This window comes from Aplidium turbinatum, chromosome 1 (assembly GCF_918807975.1).
Source record: "Aplidium turbinatum chromosome 1, kaAplTurb1.1, whole genome shotgun sequence".
Taxonomy (NCBI): domain Eukaryota; kingdom Metazoa; phylum Chordata; class Ascidiacea; order Aplousobranchia; family Polyclinidae; genus Aplidium; species Aplidium turbinatum.
The window spans coordinates 39,000,502-39,014,155 of NC_137472.1; the positions used below are offsets into that span (position 1 = coordinate 39,000,502).

General features: G+C 39.9%; 1 protein-coding gene across 1 annotated transcript in view; it reads left to right on the top strand.

Moving 5' to 3' along the window:
- The window catches only part of LOC145778511 (bifunctional glutamate/proline--tRNA ligase-like), a 36,102-nt gene extending 32,472 nt beyond the window's left edge, over nt 1–3,630 (top strand). The window contains exons 37-40 of the mRNA XM_082590009.1: nt 71–226; nt 1,321–1,404; nt 1,620–1,684; nt 2,944–3,630. Of these exons, the coding sequence (XP_082446135.1) occupies nt 71–226; nt 1,321–1,404; nt 1,620–1,684; nt 2,944–3,097 (459 nt within the window). The 3' untranslated portion in view covers nt 3,098–3,630. The remainder of the gene's footprint in view (nt 1–70; nt 227–1,320; nt 1,405–1,619; nt 1,685–2,943) is intronic.
- The last annotated feature ends 10,024 nt before the right edge of the window (nt 3,631–13,654 follow it).

Consider the following 13,654-nt stretch of genomic DNA (forward strand, 5'->3'; position numbering starts at 1 on the left):
CGCCCATTGGTGTCCGTTTGCATACCAGTTCGGTCATTCCATACATTGATACAACAACTTGTCGTCTCAGGGCGTTCCGATCAGGTTAGAGGTTGGACCGCGCGACATGAAGCTCAAACAATGCATCGCTGTTGTCCGTCATAGCGGCGAGAAAATGACGTATTCGGAAGTTCGCATCGGACCGACCATCAGCAGCCTCCTCGACATAATCCAGTGCGATATGAAGGTGATTGATCATTCGGTTTTTGCATCGTGTCCCAGACAGCAAATCAATCATTCTTTACATTGATTGGTTCAACGTCTGCAGACGTTCAATGTTAAAAAAAAACGGTTGATTTGCTGCCTGGGGTGCTCTGGGTCGAAATAATGTGGTTGACGTAGTTGTTGGAGAAAGGCGACCGAGAGAAGGAAACTGGCTACTCTACTGCTTAGTGCCGAAGCCCGAAAACAAAGAACCTCATCTTCTCATTCCTGGGTTCAATAACTGAATATGGGATCACCTTTGCTACTTGGTTTCCGCACTCTTGTCGTTGTTTTTGTTTATTATTGTTCGATTTGCTGCTTTTGTCAAAAACAAAAGTCATCCTGTTTCAATAGTGAGATAATGCAGGATGCTCAGTGACAGAATGATTAGCGGCAAACATCCGCTTCCTCTTTCTGCTGCCAAGCATACTTTATCACTGACGCATTGCTGATGTGCATTGTATGATTGGAAATCTCGAGGTTAGCGTAGCGGCAATGCTCCACTTACATGGTTGGCAATGTTCAAATGTTCGCTGCGATGGTTGGAGCGTATCTTGAGGTGGTGACCGAAGGACTACTTTGCGTTTGGTGAGCTTGCCAAAATAAGTATCCTCATCTCTTTCTGCTAGACATATCAGATCATTATCAACCTCCACCGGACCAAACTTCAGAGAAGATTTTTATTTCAACCGTCAATTTGAATAACAAATAATGCAACGTAACGGTCTATCGAAAGGCATCTCGCGTCAAACAACTTGAAGCAAAACTGAGAAGGCGTTGCCTTTCATTTCCCGCATTTAAAGTATGATATTTTCAAAAGGCAAAAAGTGCTAATAAACGATGACGTAACGCCCGCAAGCAATCATTACAAGCAGCTCTGGCATTACGTAACAGGCCTTCGTGCCTACGAAACACCGATCAGTACCCAGTCTGGTGTGCTCGAACCCAAGCAGAACTAATGTTCTCGATCATAAGCTCAGGTCGGGAATCTTTTGGACGCAATGCATCACTAAGATATAATTTTATAAAGACAAGTGAAAGTTGAATAAAAACAAACGTGTTTTCATCATTTTGCAGGCTAAAGCTGACCAAGACTTGGCTAGCAATATGGTCGTGGCTGACATTTGGACAGACTTTTTATCCTATCTTGATGAAGGAAAGGTACCGGCAGTCGCCTCTTAATAGTCTTTTGTGAATAACACTTCAAAAATCCTTTTCCGTATATTGTGATCAACCATGGACCTGTGCTTTTAAGTTTTATCCTAAACAAACATCGACTTAATTTCAGTGACAAGAAAGCGATTTTCATTGCAAAATTCTAGTATACAGTTTCTACTCTAAAAACTAAGCACAATGACAATTCTCCGATGTTTCAGATTATTCAAGCTCCGTTTTGTTTGGAAACCAAGTGTGAGGAATGGATTAAGAAAAACAGCGCCAGGTCAGATCGCGAATTAAACATTTTTTTTGCAAACCAACAAATTTTTTTTTTACTTTTCATGGTGAATGGATTTCAACAAATAGATTGTGCTTTCACAATGCGATCGGCGATCCACCAGCTTAAATTATGTCGCACAATTCTTAATACTCGAGCCGTGACCGAAAGCTGTAAGTTTTTTCCAACCAACAACCTTTCCACCAACGCTCCAATGGTGGGATGCAATTGATGGCTTGTAGCTGATGATGATTTGTGATTGAACTATCAATCTTTCTTTTTCTCATAATCTACCCAGGCAAACTATGTCTGATATTCCTGGCAGTATCGCATACTGGCAGAGGCCTTGAACTACTGACGCAGAGCCGGTTACCGAGATTGACAGCGTGAAGCCTCCGATTGTTGAAGTGTTGTTGGCGGGGAGTTATTTCATCCACTAGGTGCACTGAATAGAGAGCAGTCCTGAAATACGTTGCTACAGCGCGCACCCCGAGGCCGAACCAGCGCCTCTTGATCTTAAGTCAAGTGCTTAACCACTGAGCTAATGGACTATTGAAACATCAGTTTATCAGCCCCAATTGTATTATTGGAAGTTTTTAGATGATGCATTACTGGCTGATACACTGATGCTGTAGCAATGTAACTTGAAACTTTCAACTTCGCGGGCAATTAATACCGCTTGCAATTAATCACTCAGGTCTTTAATCAATTGACTTATGGCCATACAATGGCATACATTCTTCTGTATAGTACAGTCGGCCTAATACTTCTTTGTCGAAAATAATTGCTTTTGCATATCTCAAGAGATGCATTTCGATTTTTTCAATGTTATTGCATTATATGCAAAGTAACATATATTTTCAAAGTGGAACTTGAAACTACTTATATTTGCATGGACTTTGCATTGTAAATTTTCCAACCCACGTTTAAACCAATACACAACGATTTAACCTTTTTGTTGTAAAACCGAGAGATGTCAATTTCAGCGCTGGTAGATTTCATGTTTGTCATGCGTCACTGGCTCGCCTCAATGCCGGTCGCTCAATTCTGTAGTAGCAGTAATACTCAGAAGTGGTGTGGTTACTTTTCCAATTGTGGTGTAGCTGCACAGCAAATCAGTCCTGTTCTACATTGATTCAATGTCTGCAGACGTTGAATCCCCATAAGACAGGACTGATTTACTGGCCGGGGCCGTTTATGATTTCATGAACCACAAACGAAAAACTAGGATCAAAAAGATTTAATATCGAAAGTACGATTCACAGAGATCAAGATCTTGAGCCTGGTGCGCCATCGATGGGAGCGAAGAGTTTGTGCATCCCGTTTGAACCACTGAAGAACCTAAAGAAAGACCAGACGTGCATCAGTGGTTGCGGCAAGACGGCAGCTGTTTATTGCTTATTTGGTCGAAGTTATTAACCTTTAGACGTCTCTAATGTGCATGTTGTCCTGTCTGCGATAGAAAACCTTCCAGGCACTTGGAGTCGTTTGATGGAGCAAATTGTTCAGAGCATGCTTTCGGGTGGTTGATTCATCATTCCATTGTTGTGGGGCTTCTTCACTATGCGTAGGCAAAGTATGCAATCAGCGATTCATTTTGGAAAACACAAGTCCTTTGAATCTAGCGAATTACTTGTTTTTGGTGTCGCAAACTTTCTTTACCATGTCCTTTGCTCGTAATGATATCATAAAGGATTATTAACTCAAACCATTTGTATCCACAACCGTGACTATTAGTTCCACTTTGCGAATAATCAACCAAGCTTATTGGTTCGGCTGCTTCCAATCATGTCCAACATAATGTCCCGTCGAACTATAATCAGTGGTTAAAAATAAGAGTTTGTTTGTGTATTTAACGTAATAAATTGAACTCGACCCCAATATACTGTAGTTAGCGCATAATTTTAAACCAATTTTGCAGAATTAAACTAACAATACAATCAGTCATCATTTTTGCGTTGCTTCAATGTCGTCAGTCATTGAAACGATATCAAAGTGACCGGTTTTTAAGCTTCCATATGAAGTTTCTACATCGGTTGTTGGTGGAAGTAACAAGACGGTAGTTAGTGAAGGTGGCGTTGGAAAAAATGCTAAGCGCAAAGAAGGAAATGATAATAAGTCATTAGACAATTGAGTGGCTGTCATTTTCAGAAGGTGTTGGCTATGCTCAAGAACCAACCAATGGTGAATGTGCTATGATGACATTCCAACTGAAAACAATTTTACTTCGACAGTCTTGAGCCAATATTGTTGTTCCACATTGTTGCGTTTTGAGAATTGTTCTTACGATTCTTTTGCCCACACCACTGTCTGCCAATGCGTACGCGAGATACGTCTTTTGACGACGCACAACCTTTAAGACAATACAATGATTGTGTAGCCTACAGGGAGGTTTTTTGGAATGAAAGTTTGGCGCCCTAAATAAGGATTTGTTTGCGTGAACAAACAACGCCTTTTGATAACAGTTTAAGTTGGACTTGTCCAGACTTCAAACCGCGAATAAGGTCGTAACAGTCACCTGTAAGCCGGTGATGGTTTTGCCAACCAGCTTTGGTTTGAAATGCAGCGAAAATAATTTCCATTGCAGCTGGGGTTTGCGCCAAGTTCATGACAAAATCAGCACGCATGATTAAGGTATGTTTAATTGTTTAATCGCCAAAACGAGCATTAACTTCGCCTTAAAATAACTTCCTGATTTCATTGTTGTTGCACACAAGTTTTTGTAAACATGTTTTGGGCAGCAGCGGATGTAGAAAAAAAAATAAGCACTCACTGTAGGCCTAGTTCTGACAAATCAAAATTTTTATGAGAGAATGGGTAATCCAAAAACTGGTTTTGGAGGCTTTCCCAAAAAAATTTTTGACAATTTATTTTTGTTATTTTGGTAGGCTTCTGGCACATTGTTTTAATGTGCTTCTTGTATTAGACGCGTTGGTCTCAGCCGCCTCATTTTATTTGACAAATTAATTATCATCAAATCGAAGGCAGATTTTGTGGAATTTAGAGTTAAATGTTCTCATTTGAAATCAAATATAGACAGGAATATACTGTAACTTTAAAAATGCCTTTACGAAGGAAGAATTTGAATGGTTTAATTTTTGTTTTAATTGCTGGTAGGCTACTCTTTATGTTACATAGGGAAAGGTAGAAGAATACGCTTTACATTCAGAAGCACTTAGTGCAGGCGCGAATCTAAGAGTTTTTTTCGGGGGGGGGGGCAGAAAATTTGAAAATCAATTAAAAAGAAAGAAAAAGCTAAACAGATATGAACAATGATACTACGACATATACGATATGCTAGAAAATAGACATTAAAACAACCATTTTCATCAATTGTGATGCCGAGGGACTAATATCAGCTGTTAAGAAGCATATCAAACCATTTGATGCGGAAACATACAATTTTTCACAAAATTTCGGGGGGGGGCCCGGGCCCCCCCCATAAATCCGCGCCTGACTTAGTGGATGGAATAATTCTCCGGCAACAATCAGAAAACTTCACTCTTTTAATCTCGGTACCTGACCCTCCGTCAAAATCCTCTACAAGTAGGCCAATGCGAAACTACTAGGAGTAACCTATCAATTCTTTGTCAGTCCGAGGATAAAGATGCAAAAACTAAACCACCCAAACCTACAGTCATCGAACCGATTGGTACTATTATTTTTGAAAGCTAGTCAGGGGCGCCGGAACGATTTTTGACTGGGGGGGCAGGATTACGAAAAAAGGGCATTTTTTTTAACTAAAAGACCAATTTTTTTTCAAGTTTTAAGATAAGTTATAGCGACAATGCTAATCCATCAGCTCACTAAGTATTGAGTAATGATAGCCTACAAGTGTCCGCGGTATACGAAGAAGGGCATCATGCTATATTATAATGATGTCACCTACTGTCAAGCCTTAAAGCATCCTGCGGCCATGGCCGCTAAGTAGTGCTTGAATGACCGCCGGTGCTACCTCCTCAATCGGCCAAGTTTGGCCGCCGGTCTCTTCTAGCCAATTATTTAATTTCACAATAGAATTATCGTGGATTAAATGTCGAAAATATGTAGGGTAGTATCAAAGAGTGACGCAAAATTAGGTCAGCCCGTCATAATCGCCACTGTTGTATTGTGCGGGAATATTTGTTATTGATGGAATATATCCATCTGCGTTCACTAGCGCTGTAAGTCTTGTTTGTAATTCCCGACGTTTATTTTAACAAAGTCTTAATCCGAGTGCTAATTTACATCGGCTGGCAATATTGTAGTTTTTATGTCGATTCGATGTTGTCGGACATTGAATCGTTGTTAAAAAGGAGAACTAGGTTAGTTGACATCCGAGGGGAAAACATTTTTTGATCATATTTTGCAAAAATTATGCTTCTTTTAGTAATGTCTTTCACATCATTGAAATACTTATTACCTTGCCGTCATCGTCAACACATGTCGAACGTTGTTTTTCGTTTCTAAAAAGAATTCTAGGGAAGTGGTGAACTTCTTTAAAATCAGCCACATTGGAAACACTCGTGCGAGTGTCGTTAGATGGTCCCGCAGTACTGGATTACAATCTCGATAAAGCAGTTATTGCGTGGTGCAACGATTCTATTGTAGGACGTCGCCCAGGCCCAGACTTCAACAACGCTAAGTGATCATTTTAGCATTGTTGCAAGTTTAATGCTATTTACTTGTGCTATCGTTGTTTTTATTTTGTATTTTGGCCTCCAAGCACGCAGATTTGGCCGCCGAGAAGGAGCTCCCGGTAGGCCACGATGGCTGCCGAAAAAAAAGAAGTTTGAAGGCCTGAAACTGTGTTGCAAAATTTTGTGCCGTACATATTATTTTGAGGCAAAAATGAAACATTATAATTAGGCTAAAAGCGAATAGCAGAAATTGTTATATTGCAAAATGTGCAGTAGCTTACATAACTTTAAAAGGACACCATTGCCCCCCCTGCACCTCCATCTGCAGAAAAATTGAGGGCAGGGGGGGCATCCGCCCCCCCTGCCCTCCCGCTTCCGGCGCCCCTGAGGCTAATGTGTTGCCGAGTCACAACAGTGTTCTCTGGAGCGGTATCGAACGGACATTTGTTAGGGTGTCGCCCAGAGGTTCTCACTACCAGGGTATTGGATGGAAGACGTTGTTACCATCACGAGATTTTCTTCCATTTCAACATCAAATCACAGAAAACATCACAGAAAATGCTTTTGTCTGGCTTTCACACTGGCGTGACAAGTTAGGAATGAAATCAATCTCCAAACTTTTTTCATCTTTCTACTGCAACAACATGTGCGGTGGGATGGCGCAGCAGTTAAGGCGCTCGCGCCGCTCGCTTTCCAATCACGCCATCCTGGTTCGACTCCCGGTTTATGCTGGTTGTTGACAAACACCGCTCACCACTACCCAGGGTGTAATAAATTGGGTGGGCGTAGCCTAATTGCTGAAGTAAAGACGGCTGAGAGAAAGGAACTGGCCACCCTACTCTCGTTAGTGCCGATTAGTAGGTAATGAGAACATTATCTTCTCATCCCCCGATGCTTGGATCAAGTATGGGACTCACGGCACTCACCTTTACTGCAACTTAATCGGAATTTTAGTTTTGACCTCAACCATACAACTACAGTATTTCAATTTACTTCTATTTGTACTTTCACACACCAAAACAGTATCAATTGAAACAGACCACTTGGGCTACCAATGCTGAGATTATTGTTTAGCGCACTGAACACGACAAGCAAATAGGCTATAAGCGTATGTCGCTCTGCAACTTGCTATGCTATTGTTTCCGGCTTAGGCTACTTAGCCTATTAATCTAGAAAATAACAAAATGGGAGCAGCACTTCTTGGCTTCATTAAATTTTTAGCCGAGTTTAGCTTGAACGTATATTCACATTGATTTATCACAAAATCCTGTTATTACAATTAGCGCTTTGGATATGAAAACTCTCTGCATCTGCACGCTGCTACATAATGTTATTGCTTCTGAGACTCTTTGATCGATTGTTTAAAAAGTGTTCACACAAATAGAATCATTCAAAAGCGATGTAGTGCATTTAAATGACTGAAATGTAATGAACCGTAGCCTACTCACAAAGTATGAATGTTGTGGACTTCTTTGTCTTCTAAGAACCGTCTAGGCCAGGGCTTCTCAAACTATGGGTCGCGACCCCAAATGGGGTCGCGTAATGAAATTTTGGGGTCGTAATGGAATTCTAGTGCTGGTGGGTTGTAGTCTTGCCATGATGTCAATTGACCGCAACCGTCGGTGCGAACTGTCAAACGATAAAATATAATCAATCGTAACAATATTGATGCATTGTTACGCTATCATTGCTGTAACGTGCTGACAGTGGCGCCGCCAGACCTTCAACATTGGGGGGGCAAAATATTGACAGTGCAAGACAGTAGCATAGTCCAAAATTTTGAAAGGGGGGGTGTTGACAGCCGGCGGGCGAAGCCCGATGGCGTGTTCGCCGAAGGCGACACTTAGCGGCGGGGGGTCTGGGGGGCCTCCCCCAGAAATTTTTGAAAAATTACTTTCCGTTTGGTGCATTCTGAGAGCATTTTCAACAAAATTGTGGGTATGAATATTTCTGTAAAATGGTGCTGTCCAGTGGCATAGCAAAAGGATCTTCGGCATTTTTCGGAAATAAAGCTAAGTCTCTATGTTTTCTTGTTGCTAATTCAAGACTGAGATATTTGAATGTTTGGTATTGGCAAAACTCGCTCTTTTAATACAGTTTGGTTTAAAATTAGGCAAACTTTGTTTTAGAGACATAGATTGATTGCTTTTTTTTTGCGAGATTATTACAGTTTTTTTATTTATCAATTTTCTCTTTGGTTGATTCAAAAAACGATCTTATTCCGGTAAGTCACTAACTTTTATGCTCTGAAGTCAACCCAAAGTTTAGAAAACGTAACGTCATAGAGATCATACATCTTGATGAGTGTCAAACAAAAAGCTTTGAGACAATGAAGTTACTTTAGGTTATTTCTGATATATTCAAGTTTTGTATAACGAATAGCTGTTTAGATGTTAATCTAGATCGAACAAGCGATCTCAGCAGTTGCAGATGGCTTGCATCCTTGCACAGTTTGACGACAAATTACATCATAGGCTAAAACTTTTCTTGTAAACAATGTATTAACATCCGTAAATTCAATTTGAAGGGTTGAAACCCCCGAACCCCCTCCCTTGGCTACGCCACTGGTGCAAGACAATGGTATATTATTTAATTTCTCTTGTTTTCGACCAGGGCTGGAAAAAATGTTTAGCTTCCCGGGAATCTATTTTTTAGAGAAAAACCGCGGCTTACAATCACGATAATGAGAACCTTATATTTTACTGATCTACGGAGCTGACGTAAACCTTAAAAGTTATGTCGACATATTCTTGATGCCCCCCTTATCGATAATTGTTCTTTGTAGTACCGCTTTGAAGGTGAATTACGACTATGAACAAAAGAATAAATTTTAAACTTCATATTTGTATTGAAAATACATGACGTAATGTCTTCCAACCTTATCACATTTTTTTCATTACGTAATATTTACCACCACCAAACCACTTTTGACGATCGAATTTGTTAATTTATTATTCGGTAAAATGTTTAGATGATGTTACGTCATTGCGCCGATTTGAGATATAATTTCATTCATGACGTCGTATGGATGAAAAACTTTTACAAGTTTTATACTCTGATGAGATTAAAGAAGAAACATAAATGATAAATATTGGAGAAATTGAGTCTCCTTTACAACTTAAGAGTCGAACAACTCAAAACTGCTGAAACAAAACGTTTTGTTTAAGTGAAAAAATCACTGCAAGCAACCAATGCTAAAATGCGCGCGGAAGAAGTCATGGGAGTGTGATGTATCAAAAATTTAACAGGTTGTTATTTTTCTACATCAATGTGACGTTAGTTAAAACTTTAAAAAGTCTATATCTTTGCTTCTGTAGAAAATCTTTTTATCTACTGTACAATTTAGTCATCAAGGTTTTCCATACTTTCTTTTAAGAGAGAGCTTTTACCTCCCCCCTCCCCCCCCCCCCCCCCCCCCTTGCAACTTGAGTTGACTTACTTGAGGTTGGGATCCAAATATTAAAAAAATAATATTAATATGTATTAATAAAAAAAAAAAAAAAAGATAATGCCCAAAACATTGGGGGGGCAGCTGCCCCGCCTGCCCCCCCCCCTGCCGGCGCCACTGCGTGCTGACCAAAAGTAACCTTACCGCTCGCATTATGATTTCAGAGTAGCTTATCAACTAGTTTCTGAAGGAACCAGTTACAAGATTAATTGACTATGGATCAGTGGTTAGGTTTCGTAGATTCATGCGGTAACAATTGCAAGCACAAAGAAAACAATTGATAAGTCAGAAAGAAAAAGAAAATATAATGATCAAAATGATCCGTTTTAATGTCATTAACGTGGATGTCCCCATAATGCAACAAAACTTTAATTGCAACAAAACTATTGGTGTTTTATTTAAATCCAAGATGTTGAAACTTGACTTTAATCCGATCATATATTTAAATGAAAAACGTATCTGCTTTGAGACCTAGTGAAATATTTAGGAGTAATAATTAACGACTTGCTATCCGATGATGAAGACACGAAACGACAATTACGGTCGTTGTATTGTGCTGGAAACATGTTAAAAGCAAGGTTTTCCAAATGTTCGATTGCTGTTAAAAATGTGTTGTTTCGTTCCTATTGTATTCCTTTTTATGCCTGTCAACTATGGTGCAACTATCTTTCATCCAATAGTAATCGCTTACGTGTTGGATACAATAATTGTTGCAGAATGTTGTTTAATCTGCGGAGACGACGCAGCATCACCTCTGCATTCGTTGATAACAATACCACAACTTTTCAAGCTCTCATTCGTAAAAGTTATACCAGTTTGTAACACGATGTAACTTGTTTTCCAATCAATGAATTTATGAAATAATGCCAACAGACTGTTACTATCAATCTTTGTATGTGGTACAATGCAACTCAGCTCTTCGGAGTTGAGTATCTGCTTTGTTTCTACATTTTATGTTTGATTGTAAAATGGACCATGTTGAGTCTGATGTAAATAAATAAATAAATAAATGGGGTCGCATAGAAATATATTTTTCAAAATGGGGTCGCAGAGCAAAAAAGTTTGAGAAGCCCTGGTCTAGGCAACAGTCGCGTTGGTTCAATAGGCCTACGAACCGAAATTTGAATAATTTTAGCTGAATAAACGTAATCATACAAAAATTGTTACTCTACTTATTTTACTAATTTTATATGTTCTGATACGTGTGAGAAAGTTCAGGATGGAATTGAGATGAAATGATGGAAGACTGCCTTCCTTCCTACTGTATTTTCCAAAATTTTCATTTCTTTCCATCCTTGACATTTTCCATCCTAAAATCTACCTTCCATTCCATCTCATCTTATACACTGATTTCCAAACAGCCACACAGCCGTCATAATGGTAGTAGCGTTGCCAGGAAGGTCCAGGGATAATTTTAGACAGGGGCCCGACATGATTTTAGGGACTCAACTTTTTTAAGGATCCCGTAGTTTAAAGAAACCGTTTCGTATTCTTTGGATATAGCCTAGTGCGTTTTTTTATAATTGTCTTGAATTGGGCGTGAGTCCCGACCATCTAATCGGTACCTGGCCCAAATTAACCCTTCAACGGCCCTGCATAATGGTCTTTATCGTTAAATTAATGTAAAAGCGCATAAAATCTTTTGGTTTGAATTTGGTTTGGTTTGAACTTGCTAAAGTTAGGGTCTACTATGATTACATGTAGCCTATTGACGCATGATAGGCCAGGGCGTGACGAACGCAATACATAACAGGAACTTGTGTATAAAACAGTTGCACATGAACAGGAAAAGGTTAGCATCGATTCTCACAGTTTCGAATTACAATGCCCTACATTAGCAGCAGAGACTCACAGCTGTAACTGTTTGCGCGTTTTTTATGCATCTATTCCAGAGAGTTTTCGAACTAAAAAGTATGCTGGAAGTTTATAAAATTGTTCATTTAATTTTAGCCTTAGCCTAGTAGGCTATACATTAGGCAACTGTAAAGACTTTTGCTACGGGAGAAAAACTAACTTAACAAAATTTAGTCTACTACAACCTATTTTTGACTTAGAACATAGGCTACACGTAAATAGGGAAGGCAGGTTTAGGCTACATCTACATAACTAGCCAGAAAACAATTGGCATCATGACCCACAATCAAGTTTCCTCGGCCTAAGCCTACACACTAATTAGACCATGATTTTGCATTATCAAGAATAGGTCGTTAACATGGCGATGGCTATGGTAAGTAGCCTATAGCCCTATACGATAGGTTTGACAAAGCAGCGAGTGACAAATTATAGCCTAGCCAGTAGCCATAGGCCTACTTGTTTTGGTCACTTTTCCTGGCGAAGAGTCCTCTGGCCTACCGTACTGTTTTATTCAAGGCACACACTTTGTGTTTAATCAATTTTCATAAATTAAGAACTAGATCTCTGTAAATGTTAGAGAGAACACGTTTGGCCAGTAAGTTAGGGAAAGACCAATGTTTTAACAAAGCAAAATTTTTAGGGTAAATGGACAATGCAAAACTGAATGTCCAATAAAGTTAGGTTTAAAAGAGGGTTATAGTTGTTTTGGTCACTTTAATGTTGCCTATAATGTTGTTTTGGTCACTTTTTGGGCATTTTTGGCGCAATAATGATTATTTTTTATCAAAGTGCAGTACGGTACTCACTTTTTATGTAGACCAGTGGTTCTCAAAGTGGGCGCCAGCGGCCCCCTGGGAGGTTGTGATCATGAAAGGGGCGCTGGCTATAAAGTGGGCGATTGGAGGTAGCTGAGAGTAAATCGGGGCAGTTACAAGAAGAGGATTGCAAAGCATTTTTTGTCATGTTTCGCTTTAAAGAAATACAAAAGATTGTGGCAATTATGTTGGCAACGTCGCTTCGCAGTCCCTTACAAGTTTGTTGAGGTCGTAACGCATGACTTACTTTGAAGCACTGCAATTACGCAAATCCGATCTTTTGAGCGCTTACCACTCCACACCGAAGTACGATGGCTTTCCAAGGGAAATTGCCTTGCACGATTTTATTCGCTGTTTGAAACTGTGGTGGAATTTCTACAGAGTTGTGAGTATGACCCTGGCCTTGCGAATGACGTTCTGGTTGGAAGGAATGATATCGCCTACTTGTCAGATATATTTTCCAAATGTAATGAATTGAATTTATCCCTTCAGGGTAACGAAGTAAATCTAATCAAGGTGTAATGGCACTCTCTGGGTTCAGTAATAAGCTCATGTTGTATCAGCGAAATGTAGCTAGACGAGAGTTTTTCCAATTCTCAAACTTGGCAACTTGCATCGTCGTCGTGTGAGCGTCTGGGGCCGAAGGTCTATCCTTTTACCACCCCAGATTCACGATGTTCCCGGACTACACTGGAAGGCTACTACAGAGCAGCCAGTCTTTGGTTTCATCATCCATGAAACTTGCATCAACTTGATGCGACAGAGGCATATCTGATGTTGATATAGAGACGTAGGCTACAGCAAGTATCTTCAAGAAGTAACTTACACAAAGACATGGGAATTCGATTTCAGGATGTATTCTAGTTAGAAATCCCTGACTGGATATTGGATAATCGACCCATTCTGTGATATTTCCGAACATGGAATTCATGAGGAGGAATTGAAGACATTGCAAAGTGATTTTGCACTCAAACCGAAGTTCCATATCTCGTACCAATCGTTTCGGCTACACAACCAAATCACAGAGAAATACCCTCACGTGTGGAATCGAGTCAAAGTTTTTATCATTACCTTTCCCAGCTCCTTCTTAGTGGTGCGTGCTTTCAGTGCCGTGACAACGCTTCTGGATAACAAAAGAAACCGTCTTGACATAGTTAGACGGGGAGACTTAAGATTGTTCCTATCCAAACTGAAACCCGATATCAAGAGGCTGATGGCATTGCACCAACCTCATCCGTCT